This window comes from Neodiprion pinetum, chromosome 4, assembly GCF_021155775.2.
Source record: "Neodiprion pinetum isolate iyNeoPine1 chromosome 4, iyNeoPine1.2, whole genome shotgun sequence".
Lineage (NCBI taxonomy): Eukaryota > Metazoa > Arthropoda > Insecta > Hymenoptera > Diprionidae > Neodiprion > Neodiprion pinetum.
Window position 1 is genome coordinate 34,717,748 of NC_060235.2, and position 27,772 is coordinate 34,745,519.

General features: G+C 40.4%; 2 protein-coding genes and 1 long non-coding RNA gene across 5 annotated transcripts; 1 reads left to right on the forward strand and 2 right to left on the reverse strand.

The window, feature by feature from the left end:
• Positions 1-3,073: 3,073 nt before the first annotated feature.
• LOC124216643 (uncharacterized) lies at positions 3,074-6,693 on the reverse strand. Of its 2 annotated transcripts, none has more exons than XM_046621406.2 (9): positions 6,332-6,693; positions 5,996-6,085; positions 5,771-5,909; positions 5,483-5,683; positions 5,176-5,322; positions 4,857-4,965; positions 4,632-4,790; positions 4,333-4,550; positions 3,074-4,099 (listed from the first exon to the last, which is right to left on the reverse strand). In XM_046621406.2, exons 1-9 carry the CDS (start codon positions 6,442-6,444, stop codon positions 3,833-3,835), a joined length of 1,443 nt encoding a protein of 480 aa, XP_046477362.1. In that variant the 5' UTR covers positions 6,445-6,693; the 3' UTR covers positions 3,074-3,832. The 2 variants fall into 2 exon arrangements, with proteins under 2 accessions (XP_046477362.1, XP_068991321.1); XM_069135220.1 differs by lacking the exon at positions 6,332-6,693 and adding an exon at positions 6,160-6,201.
• Positions 6,694-16,238: 9,545 nt separating this feature from the next.
• On the reverse strand, positions 16,239-17,787 carry LOC124216169 (uncharacterized). Of its 2 annotated transcripts, none has more exons than XR_011176904.1 (3): positions 17,103-17,787; positions 16,665-16,838; positions 16,239-16,394 (listed from the first exon to the last, which is right to left on the reverse strand). It is a non-coding gene; the product is annotated as an uncharacterized lncRNA (long non-coding RNA). The 2 variants fall into 2 exon arrangements; XR_011176903.1 differs by having other exon boundaries at positions 16,629-16,838.
• Positions 17,788-18,322: 535 nt separating this feature from the next.
• Mcm2 (DNA replication licensing factor Mcm2) lies at positions 18,323-23,487 on the forward strand. The gene is made up of 15 exons (XM_046621537.1): positions 18,323-18,476; positions 18,744-18,916; positions 18,986-19,149; positions 19,241-19,323; positions 19,405-19,587; positions 19,725-19,936; positions 20,100-20,292; positions 20,390-20,593; positions 20,740-20,971; positions 21,068-21,318; positions 21,398-21,562; positions 21,897-22,202; positions 22,376-22,558; positions 22,639-22,794; positions 22,889-23,487. The coding sequence occupies exons 1-15, from the start codon at positions 18,471-18,473 to the stop codon at positions 23,015-23,017; spliced, it is 2,640 nt and encodes an 879-aa protein (XP_046477493.1). The 5' UTR covers positions 18,323-18,470; the 3' UTR covers positions 23,018-23,487.
• The last annotated feature ends 4,285 nt before the right edge of the window (positions 23,488-27,772 follow it).

Sequence of the window (27,772 nt, forward strand, 5' to 3'; positions counted from 1 at the left end):
ACATTTTTACTCATAATTACTATCGAAATACTGTCTCCTTTTCTACGCAAAGGTCTGATTTAAATTTCTTCCCTGTCCAGGAATCCAAAATTTCTAAATAATTCTGTATGCGGTGTTGTCTTTGTCTTGCAGTTAAGGTCTGCATTGAAGGAAAAAAAAACATATCATTAGCTTTATCGTCACCACTTGAATCACAGAGATCTTTTACACTACTGCTCGATAAATCATTCCAGCTGCTATTTGCAGTAGTTTTACTGGAATCCAAACTTACTGGTGTTTCTTACAACTGATGTATAATTGGCTCCATCACCGGAAACACCATGAAAATTTAAATTGTGTCTTAATCTACCAATTAAATAATTAGTGTTGTATACATTGAATACCTTTGTTTTTATATAACACGTATAACTCATTATCAAATGTGGTAAAGTTCAAATTCTTATACGAAATGTTTTTTGTACACCCCTGCTTCGTCTTTTTTTTTATTTTTTATTTTAATTCCTTTGGCATCCTCTTTATTTTTAGATAAATTTGCAGCAAATTGTAGATGATAAGATCATTATAATAATCCCTGTAATTTATGTAGGTCCTACAGGTTCTAAGCATTCTAAATTTACCCCACAGTGAACTCTGGCGGCTGTGTCTGGAGGTATATTACATTCTAATAAACAAGACTAGAAACTAGGAGATCGAACTTAGGTGGCGAAGTAAGCCTGTGTATGGTAGTGCCGCCTGGCAGTGCTGCTAACGGTGCTTTTAAGCGAGAAGTAAAAATAAAATGAACTATATTTATTTCCGTTCAATCAGTCTTCGTGGTGAGCCATTCCACGTAAATTCAACGGGAGTAAAGCATTGACCGATAATAAAAAAACATTCCTTATTAAACCGCTGAATATTTCTGTAGCTTTGATAAAATACACTAGATAAGAGCAAAAATCGATTTTACTTAAAATCTTCAAGAAAAATTGTTTGTTGGTTCAATCATCGAAGAACAGGTTCTACTGTAGAATCCGCTGAACGATACGACACGTGTACTCACCATTGAATTGCTTGGATTTTGATTCAAAAGTATTGCCACGCCGTTAGTGGCGCACTATAGAGGCGGCCTACTGAACTATATTTCGTGGCCGCACATTGCGCTACAAATGAGTCTATAGTGGGAAAGCCGGTCCTCAATACATATTGCTCCGTGGTACCACCCAAAAAGTATACTATACTCTATCATAATACCATTCTGCCGTGATCTCGCCGTTGTGCAAGTTACACTCGAGAATTTTTGATCGTTCGCATTCTTGATATACCTATAGGGTGCGTTCTGAACCATCTGCCAGCGCTCAAAAATCTCTAGGACAGAAGCAGAGGTTCTCATAAACTCGACAGCTTAGAACGCACTCACATATCGAGCGTTAACTACAGATTTCTTGCATGCGTTCCGAAATTAGCTGGCAGCGCTGAAAACTCCCTAGGACAGAGACAGAGCTACGCACAAACTCGGCAGTACAAAATATATGAGATTGTTGTCAGCACTGGAAGTCAGTATCGGAACGATCGGAACGCACCCTATGGTATAATTTAGATAGCTGACACCAACTAAAAAAAGTGTGTTCAAAGCACGTTCAAAGATATTTCTGATATGCACAACTTTACCTCCCATTCAATGGTGGCCACCGCTATTGTGTTTACAGTCTCGCAAGTCTTTTTGATCTAAGTATTTGTACAGGAAACGTCGTAATGCCGCAGCATTACTGCATGCGTATATTCAAGTGAGTATCCGAAAACACCACACAACTTAACAACTTTATACGATGTATAACGCAATTAACTAGGTTATGTTCTGTACTTTTACAAATAGTATTACAAGAAAATCTCCAATACACCTGGTCACAACCTGACTGTTATTGTTTTTGGATACAGATTTCTTCTAGGGAAGAAGCTACTTCTAGAACAGTGGATCAATGCCACTAATATAAAAGGTCTTCATTCAACAAAGTACAGCGTTATCTATAATCAACACTTGATGGACGATGACTATGAACATCGACCAAATAAGTACAGGGTACGATTGAAATAGATCACAGTGCCTCCAGTTTTCTCTCATACAGCAAATTCACCGGAGAAAGATGTTTCTGGATTATCGGACTCTGTAAAAACATCTCAAGACAATGACATAAGATGCACAAAACAGTTATTGTAATTTGCAGCAGATCATAATTGAAATGCTATTAGTCCTCAGAATGATGTACAAAATCCTGGGACACATATGGCAGCTTTATGTGAAATTGAGCTTATGATCATTGAAACAATTCATAACCAAGGTGAGCCGAATGTTGCTGTAATTAAATAACTTAGAGCAACGACACGTAAAAAGCTACTAAAATCAAGAGATAGAAATAACCTTGATCAGACGAACATTAGTCAAGCGGAGATTATTCCATTTCTTGATGTGCCATATTTGTAAAAATGTGCAAAAAACTGTTACATAAACATTGGTTTCACAGTGCTCAAGCGAGATAATTTTACGGGAAATAGAGGAAAGCTTTGTAAAAATAAAGGGGTATATTTCTTCTCAGTACTGACTAAATAGAGCAAAATTAGAAACACACTAAGGTGTCCGTTATTTTGGTTTGATAGCAATTCGCAATATTGTATTTCTAATCTAAAAATTCTGTGGATTGTTTTAATGTATTGTGACATGGTGTTGTACCATGGACATGTTCCAGGTACAATGTGTCTATTATTTCTGATTACTAATTGTTCTCCGATTGGGGAAGTTTTCGGATGATTATAGAGACGTGATGTAAAGTTTACTTATGAGAAACTTATTGTTGGTATTTTTGTTATGGTTGTTGTACTTGTCGTGATTATAGAGTGGATGTGCTAGTGACCAAGCCATAGGCTCGACCTAGAGCATATACACTCTAAGAATTAGGTGGTCGGCCACTTTTTTTTACCTCTGGTTGGAAATTAGTGTAGACTTCGTAACCATGAAACTTCTCATCTTACTTAGAAATTTTCCCTCGCGATTCATTCCCTTTTGTAAGTTATTGTGGTAATCACACATCTTGTGAAGCAATTGATTCTTCTAACAAGTGTACAGCTAATTTATTTCTGTGGTAAAATATCTGTAGCTGGCAACTAATACATTTACCTTACACCACAATTCCCGAAATTTTCGTTATTTTAAATACTTTACGATAATATTATGTTAGTATACATATATCATAGTTATTATTATCAATACAACTTGTTCATAATTTACCAACAACATGTGTTTTGATGTGATCACCAGATATTAAATAGGTAGGTACATACTACCGAGGAAAACATAATCGCATGATTAAAAAACAAATTTTTTTGTGTCCCGACAGTATCTAACCAATCGCAGTGGTGCATTAAGCAGATACAGCGTGTGTTATTCAATAGACGTAACTTAGATGCTACTGCTGCCAACCTTGTTTATGCCCTGCTAAAATTAGGTGAGTCAGATTGGACTTTACCTGGGTGTACCTTGAGTCCTAATCTACTTTTCTAGAAAAGATCCAAAAAACGTATAAATCGTAATATGTAATTAATGTTCCAAATTTATAACATGCCTAAGGCCTGAGAGAATAACATTCAATTCGGTTAGCATTATCATCTGCACAGCCTGATTTCTAAATAAATCGAAACCGAAAATAGATCCAAGGTATAACAGGTTCCCTTGTAACAGGCAATAATAATAGTAATAATAATGATAATAATAATACCTAAATTGCCGTTAAAAAATCTACTATTCATTACTTCGGTAGTACTATTAATAAATGTTAAATATCTTAGAAACAATTAGTATAGTTCAACAGTCGCCGTCTCCTTTCTCATCTTTTCGAACTTCACTTTTCGTCGATTCATTCACCAGATCTTCACCCTCTGTCACATGTGAGTCATTCAAACTGGATATATCTTTGCTACAACATGCTTTGCACATAGTACTAAAACTTGATTGTTTCTCCGTTGTTTCCTCATTTCCGGCTTTGCCCTTAACTTTTGCTAGTTCATTACTGCTTACAGTGTGAGCAGATGTACTCAAGGCTGGTTTTTGTGACCCACTGTCAAAGTTGATCTAGAACAAAGACAGAATAATCCTTGCAAGTATTTCCAAATGATGAGAAAAAATTCTATGCTTATCATGAATCAGAATTAGATGCAAATATTTGTCATAATATCTGTAACTTCGTGGTAACAAGCAACATGTTAGTTTGAGACCCGAAGATAATCTATATCAATTTTTCAATTCAATGACAGGTGAAAAAATTTCTAGTAAGTACACTGGCATGATTGAATAGGTCTTTGTACCTGCTTAATAACTTTTACAGGTTCCCGCTGCTCTACCATGTGTATTTGTTGTGTGTGACTCTGATTTGTGGTTGATTTTCCTAAAGACATCCCGAATGGACCAAACCAGACACGAAAAGCACCGCCAAATATAGAAAAAGGCAGCAAGACGATAAATATAACAATAGCAGCATAAAGGAGAATTGTGACGGTCCATCTCAATCCAAAGCCCAAGTGCTCTGTAATCAAATAACGAAATGTCTTTTAATTAAAATACACATTGGAAAAAAGAATTGGACCATTTATTGTTTGGTGCTTACTGGTGGAATTGTCAATGAAAAGACTGATTCCAGATCCAAATCGCGCAATTGGTTGTAACATCAGTCGATCTGAAAACTCGACGAGTACATCCACTGGAGTGACTTCGTGATAGGGATCGTAATCGATAGCTTTGTAATACTCAAAGCATTTATCCGTTCCTGAAAATGCTATGTATTTAATGATAAAGAAAGAAATGGGTACGAAACATAGAATATATTTCTCACCATCGAAGTAACCCATGATTCTGTGCCAAGTACCCATTTTTTCTGGCTCGCACTGGATGGGTGGTTGTTTATGTATTCTTCCTGCTGTGAAGTGTTTAATTTCAGCTTCCTGAGTGTCGAGAAGGAAAAACAATAATTAAGCTCTCAGATGCTAAGAAACTTTACGGAATTTAACATTACATACAGCATCCATAAGATGGATACCAGGATATATTTAGTTTAAATTAGTTTTGTTGTAATTTAATTAACACTTGCATCAATTATCCGAATTCAATGCACGAATTTCGCACAAAGCTGGTTTTGAATCTTCTTTACATACCTTTAAAAGCTGTGACCACATCATAATATAGCTGATCAGAAAGCCAATTGCAATAAAGGTAATGATAACTTTCCCAGTACTCCAGTTTGTAAGTTTGATGAATAGGAGTATTGCTGAAGATGCAAACACTGTTGTAAAGATCTTTTCCTGCGTTACAATAAGTATAATATGGTCAATTTAACACGAACACAAAATTGAATTGAAGATGATTTGTGCATATGTAACACAATTGGATATTTTAGTGAAGGATATTATTTTTTTTTTTCTCATGTAAAATTGAAAGTAAACGGAACATATTAATACGTACATGTTGACGATAGGTGACAAGTAACTGGTCAATTACCGAAAGAACCTCAGTGAATACATTACTAGTTGACTTAATAATGTCAGTAAAGATAGCATCGACTTGACGCATTGTAATTTTCCCATTGCCATATTCTTGGATTTTTTGAATTTGTTCTTTGGTTCCAGATAGAAATATGGAGCCACTCAGCAGCTCCCCATTTTCCTAAATATATTAATTGTTTTAAAACATATTTCTACGTACTTCACTTATTTACTTCAAACAAGATTTATAAACAATTATAACATATACCTTAAACTTAGCATTTGAAAGCAACAGATTAATAAGTCGCTTGGCAAAGAGTCCATCAGGTTCAATCTTCTCAAGGGTATCTTTGCACCGTTTCAAGTCTCGCTGACATTGATCGTCGTTGATAAAATTTTCTTCAGTTCTAAACAGCATTTCAGCCACTGCAATTAGTTGAGATTTCAATTCAGAAGGCAACAATTCTTAAATCTTTGAAAATTAAAAACTGACCGTGGAAACTGAACCACTTGCCCGCTGGCCATCTTTTTGTTTGCTCTATCGTAATCAAACGAGTATGGATCCACGAAATATGTGTCTTTTCTGAAAAATATTAATAGGTTATCTAAGTTTTACGATAAACAACCTATCAAGAAAAACTTCAACTTTTATCTAACTTTTGCATGTAGATAAATTCAATGCAAACTTTTAAGGTTATGTGTGGGATGCTATTCGTGGAGTGATACATTAATTATCACATGACATAATACACTGATACTTAAATGAACAGAAACCGTTTTTGTGTACCTGGTCGAATATGTACCTAAGATGTAACGCAAACGAACTTACTTGTCTTCGTTGTGCCTGGTCATAGACACCGGGTCTTCGGCTTCATTCTCTTCGCATGTCACGATTTTCCACGTTAGCAGAAAAATAGAAAGATATAAACCGAGATTCCTCATATTAACTCAATACAAATGTTACTGCAGATGGTAAAATGTAATACGACAAATGATAAACCGTACAAGAGCAGTTAACTACTAGTCAATTCTCTACTGCTTGTATCGGGTAACTTTTTCCAAATGTCTGTTGCAATACCGCAATAGTAAGATCACAATAGCACGCACTGGCACGCAGTGAACTACGAAGGCTGTTGGAATTGGACGAAACGGCTGATGTTGATATTCCGATGGACCCACGCGGAACCACTAATACAGTCAACGCACTGAACCACTATTACTATAGGGATACGTTTGCATACATATGCGTACAGATTTGTGGTTTGTATATTTTTATACAAATACACACCCCGATAACTGAAAAATATATCTTTAGTCAACGGCTAACCATCGAAGGGCCTAGCCGCTTGAGTCTGGAATCGGCAGGAAAGATAACGTGCGTATTTCTTGTCTGAAATGTGAAAACGAAAATCATTATACATCATATCATATCATCATAAATCATACATCATACGTCATCATACATCATACATCATACATAGTATTAAAGTTCGGAACCAAAGTTGGTATGTTCGGATGTTCAGAAAGTGACGTTAACCAAGATTTTTTTTTCTCTTGACGTCATCGATTGAAAATCAGCTAGCCGAAATCTTCAGTCTGGAAACAACCGCGCAGTAGAGCGGACCTATGAGAATCGCGCTCAGCAGATTTCGAGTACCGGGTTCTCTACCTCCTGGATCTTGCGCTCCGGGTCCACGTTCTGGTGCTACTCGAGTTCCAGGACAAGCAGTCCGTGTTTTCTACGCTCCAGGTCCACTATCTGATAAAACTCGACTTCCATGACAAGCGCTCCGTAGTTCTGGTCGCCCAGGTCCTTGACCTGGTGACTTTTGACCTTCAGGACTAATTTTCCGTAGTTCTGGCTGTCCAGGTTCGTGACCTGGTGACTTTTAAACAAGCGCTGCGTAGTTTCTGCACTCCAGGTCCGCTACCTGATGAAACTCGACTTCAGGAATACGTGCTCCGTGGTTCCTGCGCTCCAGGTTCGCTACCTCGTGACTTTTGACCATCATGACTAATTTCCCGTAGTTCTGGCTGTCCAGGTCCTCCATCCCGGTGGATCTTGACCTCCAGGACTCGCGCTCCGTAGTTTTTGCACTCCAGGTCCTTGACCTGGTGACTTATGACCTTCAGGACTAATTCTCCATAGTTCTGACCGTCCATCTCCTCCACCTGGTAAATTTCGAGCTTCAGGACAAGTGCTCCGGAGTTTCTGCACTCCAGATTCACTACCTGGTGAAACTCGTCTTCAGAAACAAGCGCTCCGTGGTTCCTGCGCTCCGGGTACGCTACCTGGTGGAATTTGACTTCCAGGACACGCGCTTATTTATCAGTATTTGATGTATAACCCGACGGCAAAATTACGTCGGAATAGTGCCAGAAAGAATTTATTCCAGCACTATCCAAGATCGCGAAAATTTTCGTCTAAAAGACAAAGGGGTTAGCCTTACTTATTTTTTAGGTGAAAAATTTTTGGTCTCAGATTCGATTTGTAAGACCATTTTCTGACCAATTGGACCCCCACGAACTCAGAAAACGCAGCAGAAATTGCGTCGGACCAACAGCAGAGAAATGACGAGGAAAAGAGCACTAGCTGAAAAATGGCGAAAACTCGGATACTCGTTTTTTGGCTGTAACTTCTTATCCGTTGCTCGCAGCGGATTGGGACTGCGCCCAATCGATTCCTGTTGCAAAATTACGTCGGAATGGTGCCAGAAATAATCTATTCCAACACTATCCAAAATCGCGAAAATTTTCGTCAAGAAGACAAAGGGGTTAGCCTTACTTATTTTTTGGGCGAAAAATTTTTGGTCTTAGATTTGATTTCTATGACCAATTGGACCCCCAGGAACTCAGAAAACGCAGCGAAAACAGCGTGGGATCAACAGGAAAGAAATCACGAAGGAAAAAGCACCTGCTGAAAAATGTCGAAATCTGAGGTTCTGGTTTTTTGGCTGTAACTTTTTATCCGCTGCTCGCAGCGTATCGGGACTGCGCTAAATCGATTCGTCTCGCAAAATTGCGTCCGAATAGTGCCAGAAAAAATTTATTCCAGCACTTTTCAAATATTAATCCTCACGTAATATTTTTGATATGTTCTGATACTGAAAATATTTATTGCTATTTCAGGTACAACTTGAGGTGGTTATCGGTGGTTGTTCGAGGTGGTTAGCGATTGTTGGAGGTGGTCGGGGGTGGACGAGGAGGAGGACGAACCGAACTGAGTCTCAAAGCCCTGTTGACATAAAAGCAGCTATTCGATAGAAATTATAGTTTATAGTTTACACAGCCCATTGCATGATATTTCATTACAAATACATACGTTTCAATGTATTTAGGAATAATTTATCAAATATACGATAAAATTGATGCACCGGATCATCGTCGACTTTAACTTTTGAAATGTCCTACCATTTTCGAACACCTCCTACCTCCCCCTGCCACCTCCGACCATCAATGGCCACTTTCGACCACCCCCTATCACCTTTTGCCAGCGCCGACCACCTCCTAACATTTCCGAACACCTCCGATCATCCTATTTAGCTATATTACCAGATTAGCTATGATATGAAAAGAGAAGAATTATTCATTTCGAAATGGGATTCTATTCGACGCGCGCTCGATGTATTCCATAACATTAGTATTCATAATTATTCCAACAACTTTTCATTTGCTCTCTCGATCTTGAATTTTCATAGGCATAGAATCGAAACGTTGTTTTAGCTGGTCGCAAGTGAAGTATCTGCGTTGGGTGGAGGAGCAGAATTGTTTTTCGAAAAGTATTCGGATGGAAAAAAATTCAGAGTAACTGTAATACATCACGGATGCGCTAATTTTGAACGAGATGAAATGGATGCTTCGTATATGAGACGGTATTTAACGCTGCGTAGTGGTTTAAAGACCTAGAAAGGTGATAGGGAGAGAAAGAACGACGCTTCTTAACACTTCGAGTGTATTTTAACACACATTTGAAAGATACGAGCGATATTTTTCATCATCCAACTGTCGCAGAACGGCAGCGTTATTAGCCGACCCGTTCACTGAAGAATATATCTTCAATCAACGGCTGACCATCGAAGGGCCTGGCCGCTTGAGTCTGGAATCGGCAGGAGAGATAAAGTGTGTATTTCTTGTATGAAATGTGAAAGCTAAAATCATTATACATCATATCATATCATCATACCTCATACATCATACATCATACATCGTACATCATACATCATCATACATAGTATCAAAGTTCGAAATCATAGTTTGGATGTCGGACGTTCAGAAAGTGACGTCACCAATTCAAAATCAGCTAGCCGAATTCCTCAGTCTGGAAACAACCGCGCAGTAGAGCGGACGGATGAGAGTTGCGCTCCGCAAATTTCGAGTACCGGGTTCTCAACCTCCCGGATCCCGCGCTTCGGGTCCGCTACGTATTTCGAGTACCGGGTTCTCAACCTCCCGGATCCCGCGCTTCGGGTCCGCTACGCGGTGAAACTCGACTTCCAAGATAAGCGCTCCGTGGTTCCTGGTTCACGTTTACAATAAATTATTTCAATTCCTTTTTCGCGCAACCCCAAATTCGGTAGCTGTCAGTCCGCTAATAAAATTTCTCGACTTCCAGGATAAGCGCTCCGTGGTTCCTGGTTCACGTTTACAACAAATTATTTCAATTCGTTTTTCGCGCAACCCCAAATTCGGTAGCTGTCAGTCCGCTAATAAAATTTCTCGACTTCCAGGATAAGCGCTCCGTGGTTCTTGGTTCACGTTTACAACAAATTATTTCAATTCGTTTTTCGCGCAACCCCAAATTCGGTAGTTGTCAGTCCGCTAATAAAATTTCTCGACTTCCAGGATAAGCGCTCCGTGGTTCCTGGTTCACGTTTACAACAAATTATTTCAATTCGTTTTTCGCGCAACCCCAAATTCGGTAGCTGTCAGTCCGCTAATAAAATTTCTCGACTTCCAGGATAAGCGCTCCGTGGTTCCTGGTTCACGTTTACAACAAATTATTTCAATTCGTTTTTCGCGCAACCCCAAATTCGGTAGCTGTCAGTCCGCTAATAAAATTTCTCGACTTCCAGGATAAGCGCTCCGTGGTTCTTGGTTCACGTTTACAACAAATTATTTCAATTCGTTTTTCGCGCAACCCCAAATTCGGTAGCTGTCAGTCCGCTAATAAAATTTCTCGACTTCCAGGATAAGCGCTCCGTGGTTCCTGGTTCACGTTTACAACAAATTATTTCAATTCGTTTTTCGCGCAACCCCAAATTCGGTAGCTGTCAGTCCGCTAATAAAATTTCTCGACTTCCAGGATAAGCGCTCCGTGGTTCCTGGTTCACGTTTACAACAAATTATTTCAATTCGTTTTTCGCGCAACCCCAAATTCGGTAGCTGTCAGTCCGCTAATAAAATTTCTCGACTTCCAGGATAAGCGCTCCGTGGTTCCTGGTTCACGTTTACAACAAATTATTTCAATTCGTTTTTCGCGCAACCCCAAATTCGGTAGCTGTCAGTCCGCTAATAAAATTTCTCGACTTCCAGGATAAGCGCTCCGTGGTTCCTGGTTCACGTTTACAACAAATTATTTCAATTCGTTTTTCGCGCAACCCCAAATTCGGTAGCTGTCAGTCCGCTAATAAAATTTCTCGACTTCCAGGATAAGCGCTCCGTGGTTCCTGGTTCACGTTTACAACAAATTATTTCAATTCGTTTTTCGCGCAACCCCAAATTCGGTAGCTGTCAGTCCGCTAATAAAATTTCTCGACTTCCAGGATAAGCGCTCCGTGGTTCCTGGTTCACGTTTACAACAAATTATTTCAATTCGTTTTTCGCGCAACCCCAAATTCGGTAGCTGTCAGTCCGCTAATAAAATTTCTCGACTTCCAGGATAAGCGCTCCGTGGTTCCTGGTTCACGTTTACAACAAATTATTTCAATTCGTTTTTCGCGCAACCCCAAATTCGGTAGCTGTCAGTCCGCTAATAAAATTTCTCGACTTCCAGGATAAGCGCTCCGTGGTTCCTGGTTCACGTTTACAACAAATTATTTCAATTCGTTTTTCGCGCAACCCCAAATTCGGTAGCTGTCAGTCCGCTAATAAAATTTCTCGACTTCCAGGATAAGCGCTCCGTGGTTCCTGGTTCACGTTTACAACAAATTATTTCAATTCGTTTTTCGCGCAACCCCAAATTCGGTAGCTGTCAGTCCGCTAATAAAATTTCTCGACTTCCAGGATAAGCGCTCCGTGGTTCCTGGTTCACGTTTACAACAAATTATTTCAATTCGTTTTTCGCGCAACCCCAAATTCGGTAGCTGTCAGTCCGCTAATAAAATTTCTCGACTTCCAGGATAAGCGCTCCGTGGTTCTTGGTTCACGTTTACAATAAATTATTTCAATTCCTTTTTCGCGCAACCCCAAATTCGGTAGCTGTCAGTCCGCTAATAAAATTTCTCGACTTCCAGGATAAGCGCTCCGTGGTTCCTGGTTCACGTTTACAATAAATTATTTCAATTCATTTTTCGTGCAAGCACATATTTAGTAGCTATGAATAATCTTATACAATTTATTATATTATGAATTAATTAATTAATATTCTTATAATATTTGATGGCAATTGTAATTATATTTCATCTGAAATACTACAAACTTGTCACCTTTACAATAAATTATTTCAATTCATTTTTCGTGCAAGCACAAATTCAGTTGCTACGAATAAGCTTATACAATTTATTATATTATTAATTAATTATTTAATCAATTAATCAATTATATTAATCCTTACACAATATTTTCGCTGTATTCTTATACTGAAAATATTTATTACTATTCAAGGTATAACCTGGGGTGGTTGAAGGTGGTCGGAGGTGGACGAGGAGGAGGACGAGGAGGACGAGGATTTGTGCTGGGTGAGTAAAACACTTTTATAATATTTGATGGCAACTGTAATTATATTTCATCTGAAATATTACAAACTTGTCACGTTTACAATAAATTATTTCAATTCATTTTTCGTGCAAGCACATATTCAGCAGCTATGAATAATCTTGTACAATTTATTATATTATTAATTAATTGATTAATTACATCAATCCTTACACAATATTTTTGATGTATTCCTATACTAAAAATATTCATTACTATTCCAGGTATTACCCGAGGTGGTCGGAGGTGGACGAGGAGGAGGACGAGCTGGACGAGGAAGAGGACCAGGTGGACGAGGAGGAGGACGAGGTGGACGAGGAGGAGGCGGGGTGGGTCGTGGGAGAGGACCTCTCCTCTCCTCAGAGGTGGGGAGGGGGAGGGGCAGGGAAGTGGGAGAGGCGGGCGGGGAGGGGGAAGGGACGGGAAGGGAAGGGAAGGGAAGGGAAGGGATGGGGAGGGGGTGGGGGTGGGGAGGGAAGGGAAAGGAAGGGAAGGGGGGAGGGGGGGGGAGGGAGGGAGGGCGGGAGGGAGGGAGGGCGGGAGGGTGGGAGGGAGGGAGGCAGAAGGAAGGGCCGGGCGGGCGGGTGGGCGTGTGGGGGACTTGCACTGACATCCGTCGTCCACTCCCTCCTTCCTTCCCTCCTTCCCTCCCTCCCTCCCTCCCTCCCTCCCACCCTCCCTCCCTCGCTCCCGCCCGCCCGTCCGCCCGCCCTCCCTCCCTCCCTCCCCCTCCCCGCCCCCTCCCCTCCCCGCCCCTTGCCTTCCCCCTGCCCGCCCACCTCTCCCCCTTCCCTGCCCCTCCCCCTCCCCTCCTCTGAGGAGAGGAGAGGTCCTCTCCCACGACCCACCCCGCCTCCTCCTCGTCCACCTCGTCCTCCTCCTCGTCCACCTCGTCCTCCTCCTCGTCCACCTGGTCCTCCTCCTCGTCCAGCTCGTCCTCCTCCTCGTCCACCTCCGACCACCTCGGGTAATACCTGGAATAGTAATGAATATTTTTAGTTTAGGAACACATCAAAAATATTGTGTAAGGATTAATGTAATTAATCAATTAATTAATAATATAATAAATTGTACAATATTATTCATAGCTACTGAATATGTGATTGCACGAAAAATGAATTGAAATAATTTATTGTAAACGTGACAAGTTTGTAATATTTCAGATGAAATATAATTACAATTGCCATCAAATATTATAAAAGTGTTTTACTCACCCAGCAACCTTATCCTGGAAGTCGAGAAATTGTATTAGCGGACTGACAGCTACCGAATTTGGGGTTGCGCGAAAAACGAATTGAAATAATTTGTTGTAAACGTGAACCAGGAACCACGGAGCGCTTATGCTGGAAGTCGAGAAATTTTATTAGCGGACTGACAGCTACCAAATTTGGGGTTGCGCGAAAAACGAATTGAAATAATTTGTTGTAAACGTGAACCAGGAACCACGGAGCGCTTATCCTGGAAGTCGAGAAATTTTATTAGCGGACTGACAGCTACCGAATTTGGGGTTGCGCGAAAAACGAATTGAAATAATTTGTTGTAAACGTGAACCAGGAACCACGGAGCGCTTATCCTGGAAGTCGAGAAATTTTATTAGCGGACTGACAGCTACCGAATTTGGGGTTGCGCGAAAAACGAATTGAAATAATTTGTTGTAAACGTGAACCAGGAACCACGGAGCGCTTATCCTGGAAGTCGAGAAATTTTATTAGCGGACTGACAGCTACCGAATTTGGGGTTGCGCGAAAAACGAATTGAAATAATTTGTTGTAAACGTGAACCAGGAACCACGGAGCGCTTATCCTGGAAGTCGAGAAATTTTATTAGCGGACTGACAGCTACCGAATTTGGGGTTGCGCGAAAAACGAATTGAAATAATTTGTTGTAAACGTGAACCAGGAACCACGGAGCGCTTATCCTGGAAGTCGAGAAATTTTATTAGCGGACTGACAGCTACCGAATTTGGGGTTGCGCGAAAAACGAATTGAAATAATTTGTTGTAAACGTGAACCAGGAACCACGGAGCGCTTATCCTGGAAGTCGAGAAATTTTATTAGCGGACTGACAGCTACCGAATTTGGGGTTGCGCGAAAAACGAATTGAAATAATTTGTTGTAAACGTGAACCAGGAACCACGGAGCGCTTATCCTGGAAGTCGAGAAATTTTATTAGCGGACTGACAGCTACCGAATTTGGGGTTGCGCGAAAAACGAATTGAAATAATTTGTTGTAAACGTGAACCAGGAACCACGGAGCGCTTATCCTGGAAGTCGAGAAATTTTATTAGCGGACTGACAGCTACCGAATTTGGGGTTGCGCGAAAAACGAATTGAAATAATTTGTTGTAAACGTGAACCAGGAACCACGGAGCGCTTATCCTGGAAGTCGAGAAATTTTATTAGCGGACTGACAACTACCGAATTTGGGGTTGCGCGAAAAACGAATTGAAATAATTTGTTGTAAACGTGAACCAAGAACCACGGAGCGCTTATCCTGGAAGTCGAGAAATTTTATTAGCGGACTGACAGCTACCGAATTTGGGGTTGCGCGAAAAAGGAATTGAAATAATTTATTGTAAACGTGAACCAGGAACCACGGAGCGCTTATCTTGGAAGTCGAGTTTCACCGCGTAGCGGACCCGAAGCGCGGGATCCGGGAGGTTGAGAACCCGGTACTCGAAATACGTAGCGGACCCGAAGCGCGGGATCCGGGAGGTTGAGAACCCGGTACTCGAAATTTGCGGAGCGCAACTCTCATCCGTCCGCTCTACTGCGCGGTTGTTTCCAGACTGAGGAATTCGGCTAGCTGATTTTGAATTGGTGACGTCACTTTCTGAACGTCCGACATCCAAACTATGATTTCGAACTTTGATACTATGTAAGTATGATGATGTATGATGTACGATGTATGATGTATGATGTATGAGGTATGATGATATGATATGATGTATAATGATTTTAGCTTTCACATTTCATACAAGAAATACACACTTTATCTCTCCTGCCGATTCCAGACTCAAGCGGCCAGGCCCTTCGATGGTCAGCCGTTGATTGAAGATATATTCTTCAGTGAACGGGTCGGCTAATAACGCTGCCGTTCTGCGACAGTTGGATGATGAAAAATATCGCTCGTATCTTTCAAATGTGTGTTAAAATACACTCGAAGTGTTAAGAAGCGTCGTTCTTTCTCTCCCTATCACCTTTCTAGGTCTTTAAACCACTACGCAGCGTTAAATACCGTCTCATATACGAAGCATCCATTTCATCTCGTTCAAAATTAGCGCATCCGTGATGTATTACAGTTACTCTGAATTTTTTTCCATCCGAATACTTTTCGAAAAACAATTCTGCTCCTCCACCCAACGCAGATACTTCACTTGCGACCAGCTAAAACAACGTTTCGATTCTATGCCTATGAAAATTCAAGATCGAGAGAGCAAATGAAAAGTTGTTGGAATAATTATGAATACTAATGTTATGGAATACATCGAGCGCGCGTCGAATAGAATCCCATTTCGAAATGAATAATTCTTCTCTTTTCATATCATAGCTAATCTGGTAATATAGCTAAATAGGATGATCGGAGGTGTTCGGAAATGTTAGGAGGTGGTCGGCGCTGGCAAAAGGTGATAGGGGGTGGTCGAAAGTGGCCATTGATGGTCGGAGGTGGCAGGGGGAGGTAGGAGGTGTTCGAAAATGGTAGGACATTTCAAAAGTTAAAGTCGACGATGATCCGGTGCATCAATTTTATCGTATATTTGATAAATTATTCCTAAATACATTGAAACGTATGTATTTGTAATGAAATATCATGCAATGGGCTGTGTAAACTATAAACTATAATTTCTATCGAATAGCTGCTTTTATGTCAACAGGGCTTTGAGACTCAGTTCGGTTCGTCCTCCTCCTCGTCCACCCCCGACCACCTCCAACAATCGCTAACCACCTCGAACAACCACCGATAACCACCTCAAGTTGTACCTGAAATAGCAATAAATATTTTCAGTATCAGAACATATCAAAAATATTGTGTAAGGATTAATATAATTTTTTTATTGACACGTTATACCAAGAAGATTGAGAAAATTATAAAAAATGAAAGAAATTTTGTTAGCGCATTGATAGCTACTGAATTTAGGCCTGCGCGAATAACGACCTAAAATAATTCATTAAAAACATGACAAGTGTCAAAATTTTTAGATAAAATATAAATACAATTGCCATTAAATGTTATAAAAGTGTTTTTTTCACTGTGCAGAAATCCTCGTCCTCCTCGTCCACCTTGTTCTCCTCGTCCTCCTTGTCTTGCTCCTCCTCGTCTACCTCGATCAGCCGCAACCACCCCTAACCACGTCCGACCACCTCCAACCACCGCCAACCACCTCCAACAACCACCGTTAACCACGTTGGGTTATACCACGAATACTAATAAATATTTTCAGTATTAGAACACATCAAAAATATTGTGTAAGGATTAATATAATTTTTTTATTGATACACTATGCCAACAATATTATGAGAAAGTTATAAAAAATTATAGAAACTATATTAGCGCATTGACATCTACTGAACTTGGGCTTGCGCGAAAAATGAATTGAAATAATTTATTGTGAAGATGACAAGTTTACGAAATTTTAGATGAAATATAATTACAATTGCCATTAAATATTATAAAAATATTATACTTACCGTGCACAAATCCAACGACCGCAAACCAGCTTAAATCACCTCCTTCTTGTTGTTCTCCCCGTCTTGCTCAACCTCCTCGTCCTCCTCATCCTCTCCCTGAAGTCGAGTTACACCGGCTAACGGACCTGGAGCGCATGAACCACGGAGCGCCCGTCCTGGATGTCAAGTTTCACCAGGTAGTTGACCTTGAGCACAGAAACTACGGAGCGCGTGTCCCTGAAGTCGAGTTTCACCAGGTAGCGGACCTGGAGCACAGGGACCACGGAGCACTTGTCCCGGAAGTCGAGTTTCACCAGGTAGCGGACCTCGAGCGCAGAAACTACGGAGCGCTCATCCTGGAAGTCTAGTTTCACCAGGTAGCCGACCTGGAGTGCAGAAATTACGGAGCGCGTGTCCTGGAACTCGAGTAGCATCAGAAAGTGGACCCGGAGCGCAGGAACCACGGAGCGCTTGTCCCGGAAGTCGAGTTTCACCAGGTAGCGGACCTCGAGCGCAGAAACTACGGAGCGCTTATCCTGGAAGTCTAATTTCACCAGGTAGCCGACCTGGAGTGCAGAAATTACGGAGCGCGTGTCCTGGAACTCGAGTAGCACCAGAAAGTGGACCCGGAACGTAGGATCCAGGAGGTAGAGAACCCGGTACTCGAAATCTGCGGAGCGCGATTCTTATACGTCCTCTCTACTGCGCGGTTGTTTCCGGACTGAGGAATTCGGCTATCAGATTTTCGTTGTCTATGATTACTATAAATGGATGACGTCAACAGCAAAAAAATTTTGGGCGACGTCACTTTCTGAACATTCGAACATCCGGACATCCAAATTCTGGTTTCCAACTCTAATACTATGTATGATGTATGATGTATGATATGACATGATGTGTAATGATTTCAGTTTTTACATTTCGGACAAGAAATACGCACTTCATCTTTCCTGCCGATTCCAAACTTAAGCGGCTAGGCCCTTCGATGGTCAGCCTTTGAATGAAGATAAATTCTTCAGTTAACGACTTCTTTTACCGGCGTGGTCAGTTGTTACTTGGTTGATAATACGTGAAACTGCTATTATCCTCAAACCCACCCAGACCCGTCAGACTGTCACGAAAAATGACCCAGGGCTGTGTATCTTTACATATCTTTAGTCAACGCTTGAGACTGAAGTGGGATAGAAGCACGAGGTTCATATCTATGTCGTGTATCTATTCTTCGTTGTAAGTTCCAAGGTTTGCCGCCAAATTGTGTAACTGTTGTATACACACACCACGCGTCAAATCGGACCGTAGTTGGTTTTTGTTGTGTGTACAACATAAGTAGTTTGATTTTGTTCCGAGAATATACTCTTACCGAATATATCGTTTTAACAACGTCATATAATGTCGGTAAGTGGTTTATCACATCGGTATTGTTTTCCTGACGTATTGTTGTGTATGTACATCTAGCCTGTGTTTAACCAAACAAAACCTCAGAACAAACGTTTGTTCCACATGAAATATATCGTCTATTGCATTGTTGAAGATATAATTGTTTATAGTATGTTTGGAAATGACTTGGCAAATTTTTCTGTTTTTTTTTTCACTAAGTCAAAGACCTAAACTCACAAGCACAACTGTTTGTATGCAAATTGCATTGATTATTTATAATAACAGAGTCAGGCAAGTTCCCCGGTGCCTTCCGGGAGACGAGATCAGCTTACATCACCGCCTCACGAAATGGAAGAACCTTTTGAAGATGAAGGCAATTTGCTCGGAGCTGATACAGATAACGAAATGATCGAGGAAGAAGAAGATGGTGAAGAATTATTTGGCGATAACATGGAGGCGTAAGTGGTGTCTTGAGACTAAAACATGTGAGAGTCTTAATTTTCAATTAAATACTCTTCTTCGTATAGTGATTATCGCCCAATGCCTGCCTTGGATCGTTATGATCCAAAAATCGTCGATGACGAAGACTATTCTGAAATATCCCAAGGGGACCGAGCGGCTGCAGAAAGAGAAATGCGCAAGCGAGATCGTGAAGTTGGAATTATCAGAGATGATAGAGATCTTCTTTATGGTAAAATTACATTAATTCATAAGTGAAAGTAGGTGATGATGTGTATAACATCTAAACATACAACTTTATTTTCTATTCTACAACTTATTAGATGAAAGCGATGATGACGAAGTACCCAAACAAAAGCGTCGAATGGCTGAAAAAGCAGCTGCTGGTGAAATTGAAGATTCAGAGGTGCAGAAATTCAACAGAATTATTACTAAATTAATTTCTGATACATTTTTTCTAATGATTAGCATTCAATTTTGATTGTAGATGATCGAATCCATTGAGAATTTAGAAGACACGAAAGGTCACACTATCAAAGAGTGGGTTATGATGTTGGGACCACGTACTGAAATTGCTAACAGATTCAAGAGTTTCCTAAGAACACACGTCAATGCCAAAGGACATCACATGTACAAGGAGCGCATACGCCGAATGTGTGAAAGTAATCAGGTAACACGATATATCATACATTTTTTAAAACTAATGATAATCTCTTACAAAGATCACGTAGAGAAGCATATTCTAGCAAGTTCTTATCTTACTACAATATGCCTTTTGGCGATATACAATAATTTTTTATGCTACAGTCTAGTTTTGTTGTGGAGTTCCCTATTCTCGCTGGAAAGGAACATGTGTTGGCATACTTTCTACCCGAAGCTCCCGTGCAAATGTTAGAAATATTTGATGAAGTAGCTAAGGACCTGGTTCTAACTATTTTTCCTAGTTATGAGAGAGTTTCCACTGAAATCCATGTCAGGATATCAGAATTGCCGCTCATTGAAGAATTGCGAACGTTCAGGTAAATATACATGAATTCAGACTTGGGAGAAGTAAATATATAAATTATAATTACATTGCGTTAATCATGTGAAATTGTATAACGACACTTGGTACCAATATCTTCAAGTTGATGTGGTATATTCACATCGTAATTGTAACGTCCAAGTGCCATTGTGTTTCAGAAAGTTACATTTAAACCAGTTGGTGAGGACGTTGGGCGTTGTCACTGCCACAACGGGAGTTTTACCACAGTTGTCAGTTGTTAAATATGATTGTAAAAAGTGTGGATACGTCCTTGGCCCGTTCACGCAAATGCAAAGTCAAGAAGTTGATCCTGGCTCTTGTCCTGAGTGTCAAAGCAGTGGACCCTTCACCGTAATTATGTTGAAAATCATTTACAGTAATTTTTTAGCAGATTTGTATTAAAATTTAGCTGAACATACTTCAATATCACGTTATTTATTGTTTTCAGATTAATATGGAGCAAACGGTTTATCGAAATTATCAAAAGGTAACAATACAAGAGTCTCCAGGTAGAATTCCAGCCGGGAGAATACCTCGCAGTAAGGACTGCATCCTGCTTGCCGATCTCTGTGATCGATGTAAGCCTGGAGATGAAGTTGACGTGACTGCCATTTATAGTAATAATTATGACGGTTCTCTGAATACTGAACAGGTAAATTATACTTTTATGTGCACAAATGTAGCGTGATTACATTGTAAAATGTATATGTCAAAATCTGTGGCTACTAGTTTTACTTAAAATAAATGTCAATTATAAACTCGTTGTATTCTCTTAACAATTTAATGTATTTATTATAGGGCTTTCCTGTATTTTCAACGGTATTGTTAGCCAATCATCTTGTTGTAAAGGATTGCAAAGAAATTGTTCAATCATTAACTGATGAGGATGTTTCCAGTATTTTGGCCTTAAGCAAAGATCATCGGGTAGCTGACCGTATCATAGCTAGTATTGCACCATCCATCTATGGCCACGAATTCATAAAGCGAGCGCTAGCACTTGCTTTATTCGGTGGAGAATCAAAAAATCCCGGTACGCCATATTGAAGAATATGATATACAAGAATTTATTATGTTTCCAAAAGAGTTACATGCTTGATTGATATATTGAAATATTTTTTGCAATTAGGCCAGAAGCACAAAGTGAGAGGTGATATAAACGTTTTGCTTTGTGGAGACCCAGGAACAGCGAAATCACAGTTCTTAAAATACACCGAAAAAATTGCACCCAGAGCTGTATTCACAACAGGTCAGGGCGCTTCTGCAGTGGGTCTTACTGCATATGTAAGCCGTTCACACACCACGCGAGAATGGACGTTAGAAGCTGGTGCTTTGGTTCTTGCAGATCAGGGTGTTTGCCTTATAGACGAGTTTGACAAAGTTAGTAAATACGATCTTATGATCGTTCGAAATCAGTGTGAAAAATATTGTCGTACATCAATCTTGACTGTATTTGTAGATGAACGACCAGGATAGAACATCTATACACGAAGCAATGGAACAGCAAAGTATTTCTATTTCAAAAGCTGGAATCGTCACTTCTCTACAAGCCAGATGCTCTGTTATAGCAGCCTCGAATCCAATTGGTGGACGATACGATGCCAGCATGACTTTTTCAGAAAACGTAAGGTGCATAGTTTCTGCATGAATAAATTTTAAATTTCCTCAGTTCAAATTTAGGCAAGTAATACTGATAGTTCCTGACTGGTAGTACTTTTTGCAAATCTGTTGCCTAAACAATGTTAAGGTACTTAAAAATGTATTGAAGTAGTCCTGATTTTTCAAGGGATACGCCCGATGCTAAAAAAAAAAACCAGCTAGGGGATTGAGGCAAACATTAATTTGATATTTTTGAATCTTGTTAATTATAGAGCTGAAAAACAGAAGTATATTTTTTCGTAGGTAAAATATTAAGTATAAGAGTTCTTATTCCTGATAATTTTTGAACATTGTTACAGGTAAATTTGTCGGAGCCGATTCTCTCCCGATTCGATATTCTGTGTGTAGTGCGGGATGAAGTAGATCCAATGCAAGATCGGCATTTGGCTAAGTTCGTTATTGCTTCGCACATTAAACATCATCCTAATAATGCGAATAGAACAGTTCCACCTAGTCTTGAAGAAAATCATACGAATTTGTCCATTCCACAAGATCTCCTGAAGAAATATATTGTGTATGCGCGACAAAACATCCATCCTAAACTTACTAATATGGATCAAGATAAGGTGGCAAAAATGTACAGTCAATTGAGACAGGAGAGTTTAGTGAGTGGCACAACTACTAAGTAAATTTAATCGATAAGATTTATCTATAATAGACCATTTCACTAGAAACTGTCATGTGTTGAACATAGATTTGAGTGGCTGCTCCATTTGGGCGACATATTTTCTTGTTTTCTTGTGCTGTGAATTTTGACTCTCTCTATTTTTATGGCCAGGCAACAGGAAGCCTTCCAATTACGGTTCGTCATATTGAAAGTATGATACGAATGGCAGAAGCAAGTGCTAAAATGCATCTCAGGGATCATGTGCGAGAAGAAGACGTAAATCTTGCTATCAGAATGATGCTTGAGAGCTTCGTAGATACACAGAAATATTCTGTTATGAAATCTATGCGACAAGTGAGTAGCATGATATGTTGTAAAGTCTATGCACATAGACTATTCATGTCGCTATCAAAAACACATCAACTTTGTTACAGACTTTCCAGAAATATCTTTCATACAAAAAGGATCACAGCGAGTTGCTGTATTACATTCTTCGTCAAATAACTTTGGATACATTGACATTCAAGAGAGCGTTCCAAGGTGGACCAGTTACAACCATTGAAATTTCTGAAAAAGATTTAATGGATAAGGTAAATTATTGATTTACAACTGCTATTTTTATACATCCACACGGTTTTTCTTAATATGAATTGTTGTGTTAAATCTTTCGAATTGTCTTTACAGGCTAAGCAGATAGATATTCATAATCTACACCCATTCTACGAGAGCGACATATTCAAATCAAACAACTTCGTTTATGATCCCAAAAGAAAAGTGATAGTACAAACTATGCCTGATGTATCTAATGACTGAAGAAAACGATAACACGAGATCAGTGAAGTGGCGTTAAAGACTACTGTTTCCAGGTGAAAATAAAAACTCATTGTGTGCCTTTTACAACCGCATGTTAAGTGAAGTTTTGTTACTTCCTTGAATCCAGTAATTGTTAAATTCGAGGGATTATTCGAATTCAGTTTCTGTTGATTATAACTGTAAACCTACCGCATGTATTTTGTATACGTGATAACAAATATGGCTCCTTAAAGCAAGACGTGTCTGATTTGAAAAGACTAGTAATAACTAACTGTCAGTCAAAGTCGAAGAGTTTCAACTGTATGTCGAAGATACGACCAGTAGGTATTTCTTCTTTCTATGGTTTATGTACTAAAATTTTACGGCAGGACATGTTTGTGCACGGTCTCAAATCACTACGCTCAGCGCTTTAAGAGTAACAACAAAGATTAAAAATAAATTCCGTTCTCTCGTAGCTGTTTATCCCACGATGTTCTCGATGTTGTTCTTACTTTCCTGACCGTCCAATTAGTTAGTAAAGATTCCTACCATTCAATCCGGTGACAAAACGGTTCTGCTTCTCAAAATCGTAAATGAACCACCGTGAAGCCAGTTGTATTTTTTCCGTCTTTCGTGCGATTTTAGAAAACGCTAGAATAAATTTACTTAGATACAATATTTCGTCATCGCAGTCGAAATGGATTAGTTATTCATCTTCTGACACTCGCTCTCAAAGCCATTTTCCACTATTATCCCAATAGTTGGTTAAATCTTTGTATCGGTAGTGAGTGGGTACATGCTGGCCACATATTGCAGCAATTATAATACCGAATAAGACTTGGCTTTCGGGATGGAGTAGCGTTGAGGAACGATTTGTTGCCAACGTTTCGCGAACATTGCAGCTTAATTTATCAGGACGAGGGGTAACCTGATACTGAGTAAGTGTAATACCGAAAATGAAATTATGACCAAACAAAATTCGTTCCTATAATGCACTTCCCCCCAGTGCGTGGTTTATACTTCTACTCCCGCTTAATTAAGTGACCTGGGTTGAAAAGTGGCACCTTAGGCCCGCCCCACTGGTATGAAAAACGGCCATATTCATGCCTGTGTTATATAAAACATATTACATTTGTATGTTGTGTGATTCGATATTTTTATCCTCTAGTCTTCAACGTATACGTGATACAACAACGATATACAAATAAACTGCAGCTGTGTCCAACTCTTTTTGTTTAGGTTCAGCTCGATGCTCACACCGGCCGCAGTATATCCTCAAGATTTCGAAAATATCGGGCAGGGCGTGCGATAAAATGCTTTTCCCCCATGGTCAGCGAGTCGAACAATGACTAACAGCGGGTTCTACCCTGATGTCTTTTCCTCCTCCCACGTTTCTGCGTGACGTGCTTATTTCTTGCTCTGTTCCGCCGTGAAAGATAGGAATAGAATCGTTGCCCGCTGTTCCGCGTGCAGGAGTGGGGAATTGCAAAATAAATGCAAGGTGTCGTTCTCGTTCGAAAGTAGGTAAAGCGGTGTGTAGGGAATGAAGTTCAACTCGCGGTCGCTGGTGGGCACCAGTAGAGCCGCAACTCGTAGAGGTCATTTCAATTTTCAGACACAAGTAATTACGCGAATAGATAGCTAGGCAACTACAGCGTGGGTATCGGTCACGATCGAGTGAGATTCAGTGTGACGGGTTCGCCAATGAGCCCAAGGCACAGGTGCAGCATTCATCTCCATATAAACAACCACCTGTTGGTCATCCGTGATCCTCTGACTCGGCATCATACGCGGTCTGCCGCAAATCGTGTCGCAATAATGCATCTGCAGGAAGGTTTCCGTCATCGAAATTCAGTCTAACCGGGATATCGTGAAAATAAAAGACCCACTCTTTGCGGCAATGCAGAATCCTATCTCAATTGACAAAGCAATGACTACAATCTATGACGCTATGCGCGCAGAGGATCGATTAGCTGATCGATTTGCATTTAAGCGTAACTAATTTAATGCAGGGCACGGATGCATATATGCAAAGCTAAATCCCTACGGCCAGCAAACGGCGGGGTTTCACTGCTGTTCATTTGCCGTTTGCACCCAGAGGATATTTCCAATTTGCATCTCAATACCTCGCATTGAAATTGGCCATACGACACGCCGCATAGGCAGTCACTATCTACTTTCTGTACGATGTATAATTTTTCCGATATCTCAGCTCACGCAGTCTGCAAGTTCTATCGCCTGAGATTGTTGAATAAAAGAAATCATCGCCTCTCGAGAGTGCGATGATGATTCGAAATTGAACACTGTCACGGATAATGGAATAAATTATACCGCATGGGAATAGTTTGCGTCGCAACGACAATCCGAGTATCTTAAGAGTGACAGGACAAGGTGTGACGTATGCCGCGACTTGAAAGGTTGAGTCTTAAATTAAGACAATCCCCGAGTGTGCGGAGGTGTCGATAATGAACCTGGGAGTTAATTAGCCAGAGAGGTGAAGCGACAGGCGCCGCGTCGTGGAATACTGATTCCACGTCCGCTACCCTATCCAGCCGCAACCTGACTGAAACGTCACGTAATTTACACTGCATAGTCGCTGTTCGCTTATGCTTGCGATACTTGTTATCCAGCCAATTAACAATGAAGGCCTAGCCTTCATTCTGCCCCCCCCCCCGCCAACACACCTGATCGAATATTCCCCCGCCCAGCCAAGATCAAGATGAGCAATTGATCCGCGAAAGTTATTTTCCAATTCCCAGAGTCTAGCTCGAAATATTAGGAATAATCGTCGAATCTATTTCACATAATTAACTTCGAAAATTTGCTATGAAAATTTTTCCTGATCCGCAAAGGGAAGGACGATTCCAGTGCGCGCTTTCGGCATCGCGAAGATGGCCTTCGGTCTTGCTTGGGACGTGCGATTGTATTTGGCACGACACAGAGGGCGAAGGACGGCCGGGTCAATCTACCGGACATCTGTGGACGCCGTCGGAGAGTGCTTCCATTACACTGGGCGGTGGTCCCTCATTATATCGAGGGTAGAGGAGCCCAGTCCACGGCACAGATCTGATAGCCACACGATTTATGGGGACCCTGATGGTTCATTTAGTGCTGACAACGAGAACAGGGGCGGTCGAAGATGCGTCTGCGTGTAGGAAAAAGTTGGCTGCATATGCCTGCAGCAAGTACCGTAGCCAATCGGAGCTGATACTGATCAGGCCACAAGTGAATCGGCTCGGATTTTAATAAACTGTCATTTTAAATTGAGTCTGCGGCAGATTTCTTATAAAGAAATGAGACTTTCTTTTGGGGCCTGTCTCCTGTTTTACAATTAGCTGTAAGGAGCAGAGCTGTATATGTATAATGAACGCAAGTACCATATGAATTGTGGAATTCAACGATCTGTTTTACAATTATTGCAAACACAATAATCACTCCGTTTATACGCCTCATTCGGAAAACACACACATGTATATAACGCGCGCTATTTGACCGGGCGGTGACGTAATTTCTTGCCAATTAGGTAGGTACGAAGTATCTGTTGCTGCAGGTGCATTTAGGTTAGATAATGGTGCCGTTGGAAAGAAGTGTATTCACAAAGTGAAGGGTGCGATAGCACTTTCTGACTGACGTGAATTAAGACATTAGGGTCATCGCGGTAAGTGCTGCCTGCTACCAAAAGTTAATTTTTTAATTGCTTCATTCGGGACGTAGTGAAAGGGTTGTCCGATTCTGCATACCAAGTCCACGTTACCTGACGGCGCACTTCATCCTCATAACTTTTTCCTCGCGGGTGGGAACCACGGCGTTTCTACGTAGCCAAAAAATCGGCCTCTCGCTCGACGTCTTCTACAATTTCATGTAAAATACAATGTATGTGTGCTTGGCAGAATTTCAAACCATGAATCATGGGTCTGCTTTTTGCCCGATCGATGATAATAAACTTTTTAACCACGTTCTTTCCTATAATTATCGGGCATTAACACCTTAGGTATCTACGTTTTCCTTATTCCGAACACGATTCTGAATCTAACCTACCATTCAGCGGACAAGAGTAAAAAAGTCTTCACTACAGTACGAGTTTGTTTATTCAACCTGGACGATCTGGCATTCCTGTTAATTGTTACCGTAATTGTTACATTATTGATGTTAGTGCAATAGTATCGTATACTGTGGGAATACCGCGGTATTTTACAATCTGCTGTATGTACATGATAACTGATATGTGTGGATATGAATTGTTACGGTAAATTGCCCAATCTGAATACACGTGCATATGTCGGAGAACCAAGCGAAACATTTATATTTCTCTTTGTTGGGGGCATTTTAAAATTCAACTGAAAGAGTAGGAAATATTCATGAAGAAGAACAATAAGAAATACGAGAAATTAAGAAGCTAGGAAAGACTAACGAATCCGGAATTAAAAATAGTGCTTATGCTTGTTTCTTTAAAATTCTTCCGACAAAAATTTGTTACGTTACCCAGGAACTAGAGATACTTTTCAATTCCCGTCACTTTGAATACTGCGTTCTGTCCTTTCAAGCCTTATGAACATCAAACACTGTCATATACATGGCTCACGTATCAACTAAAATTGGCATGGATATTTGTTGTTCATGTTACTCCTGTCCCGTATCTGACTTGTATTACGTAAAATTTGATAATACGTTGCACAAGGTACCCACAACTAAGTTATCGACAGGAAGCGCACGCTTCCGGATTAATTGTAGTATTTTCACTTGACAAATATTTCCTGTCTATATTTTGTTCTGAGG

Bases quoted from the DNA above. Each gene is read 5' to 3' on its own strand.
- Mcm2 (XM_046621537.1), top strand. The intron at 19,150-19,240 runs GTAAAATTACAT...ACAACTTATTAG, and splicing joins TGATAGAGATCTTCTTTATG to ATGAAAGCGATGATGACGAA. The intron at 19,588-19,724 runs GTAACACGATAT...TTTATGCTACAG, and splicing joins GAATGTGTGAAAGTAATCAG to TCTAGTTTTGTTGTGGAGTT.
- LOC124216643 (XM_046621406.2), bottom strand. From the start codon at position 6,444: ATGAGGAATCTCGGTTTATATCTTTCTATTTTTCTGCTAACGTGGAAA. The intron at 5,323-5,482 runs GTACGTATTAAT...ATTGTAACGCAG, and splicing joins TTGTCACCTATCGTCAACAT to GAAAAGATCTTTACAACAGT. The intron at 4,791-4,856 runs GTGAGAAATATA...TAGCATTTTCAG, and splicing joins AATCATGGGTTACTTCGATG to GAACGGATAAATGCTTTGAG.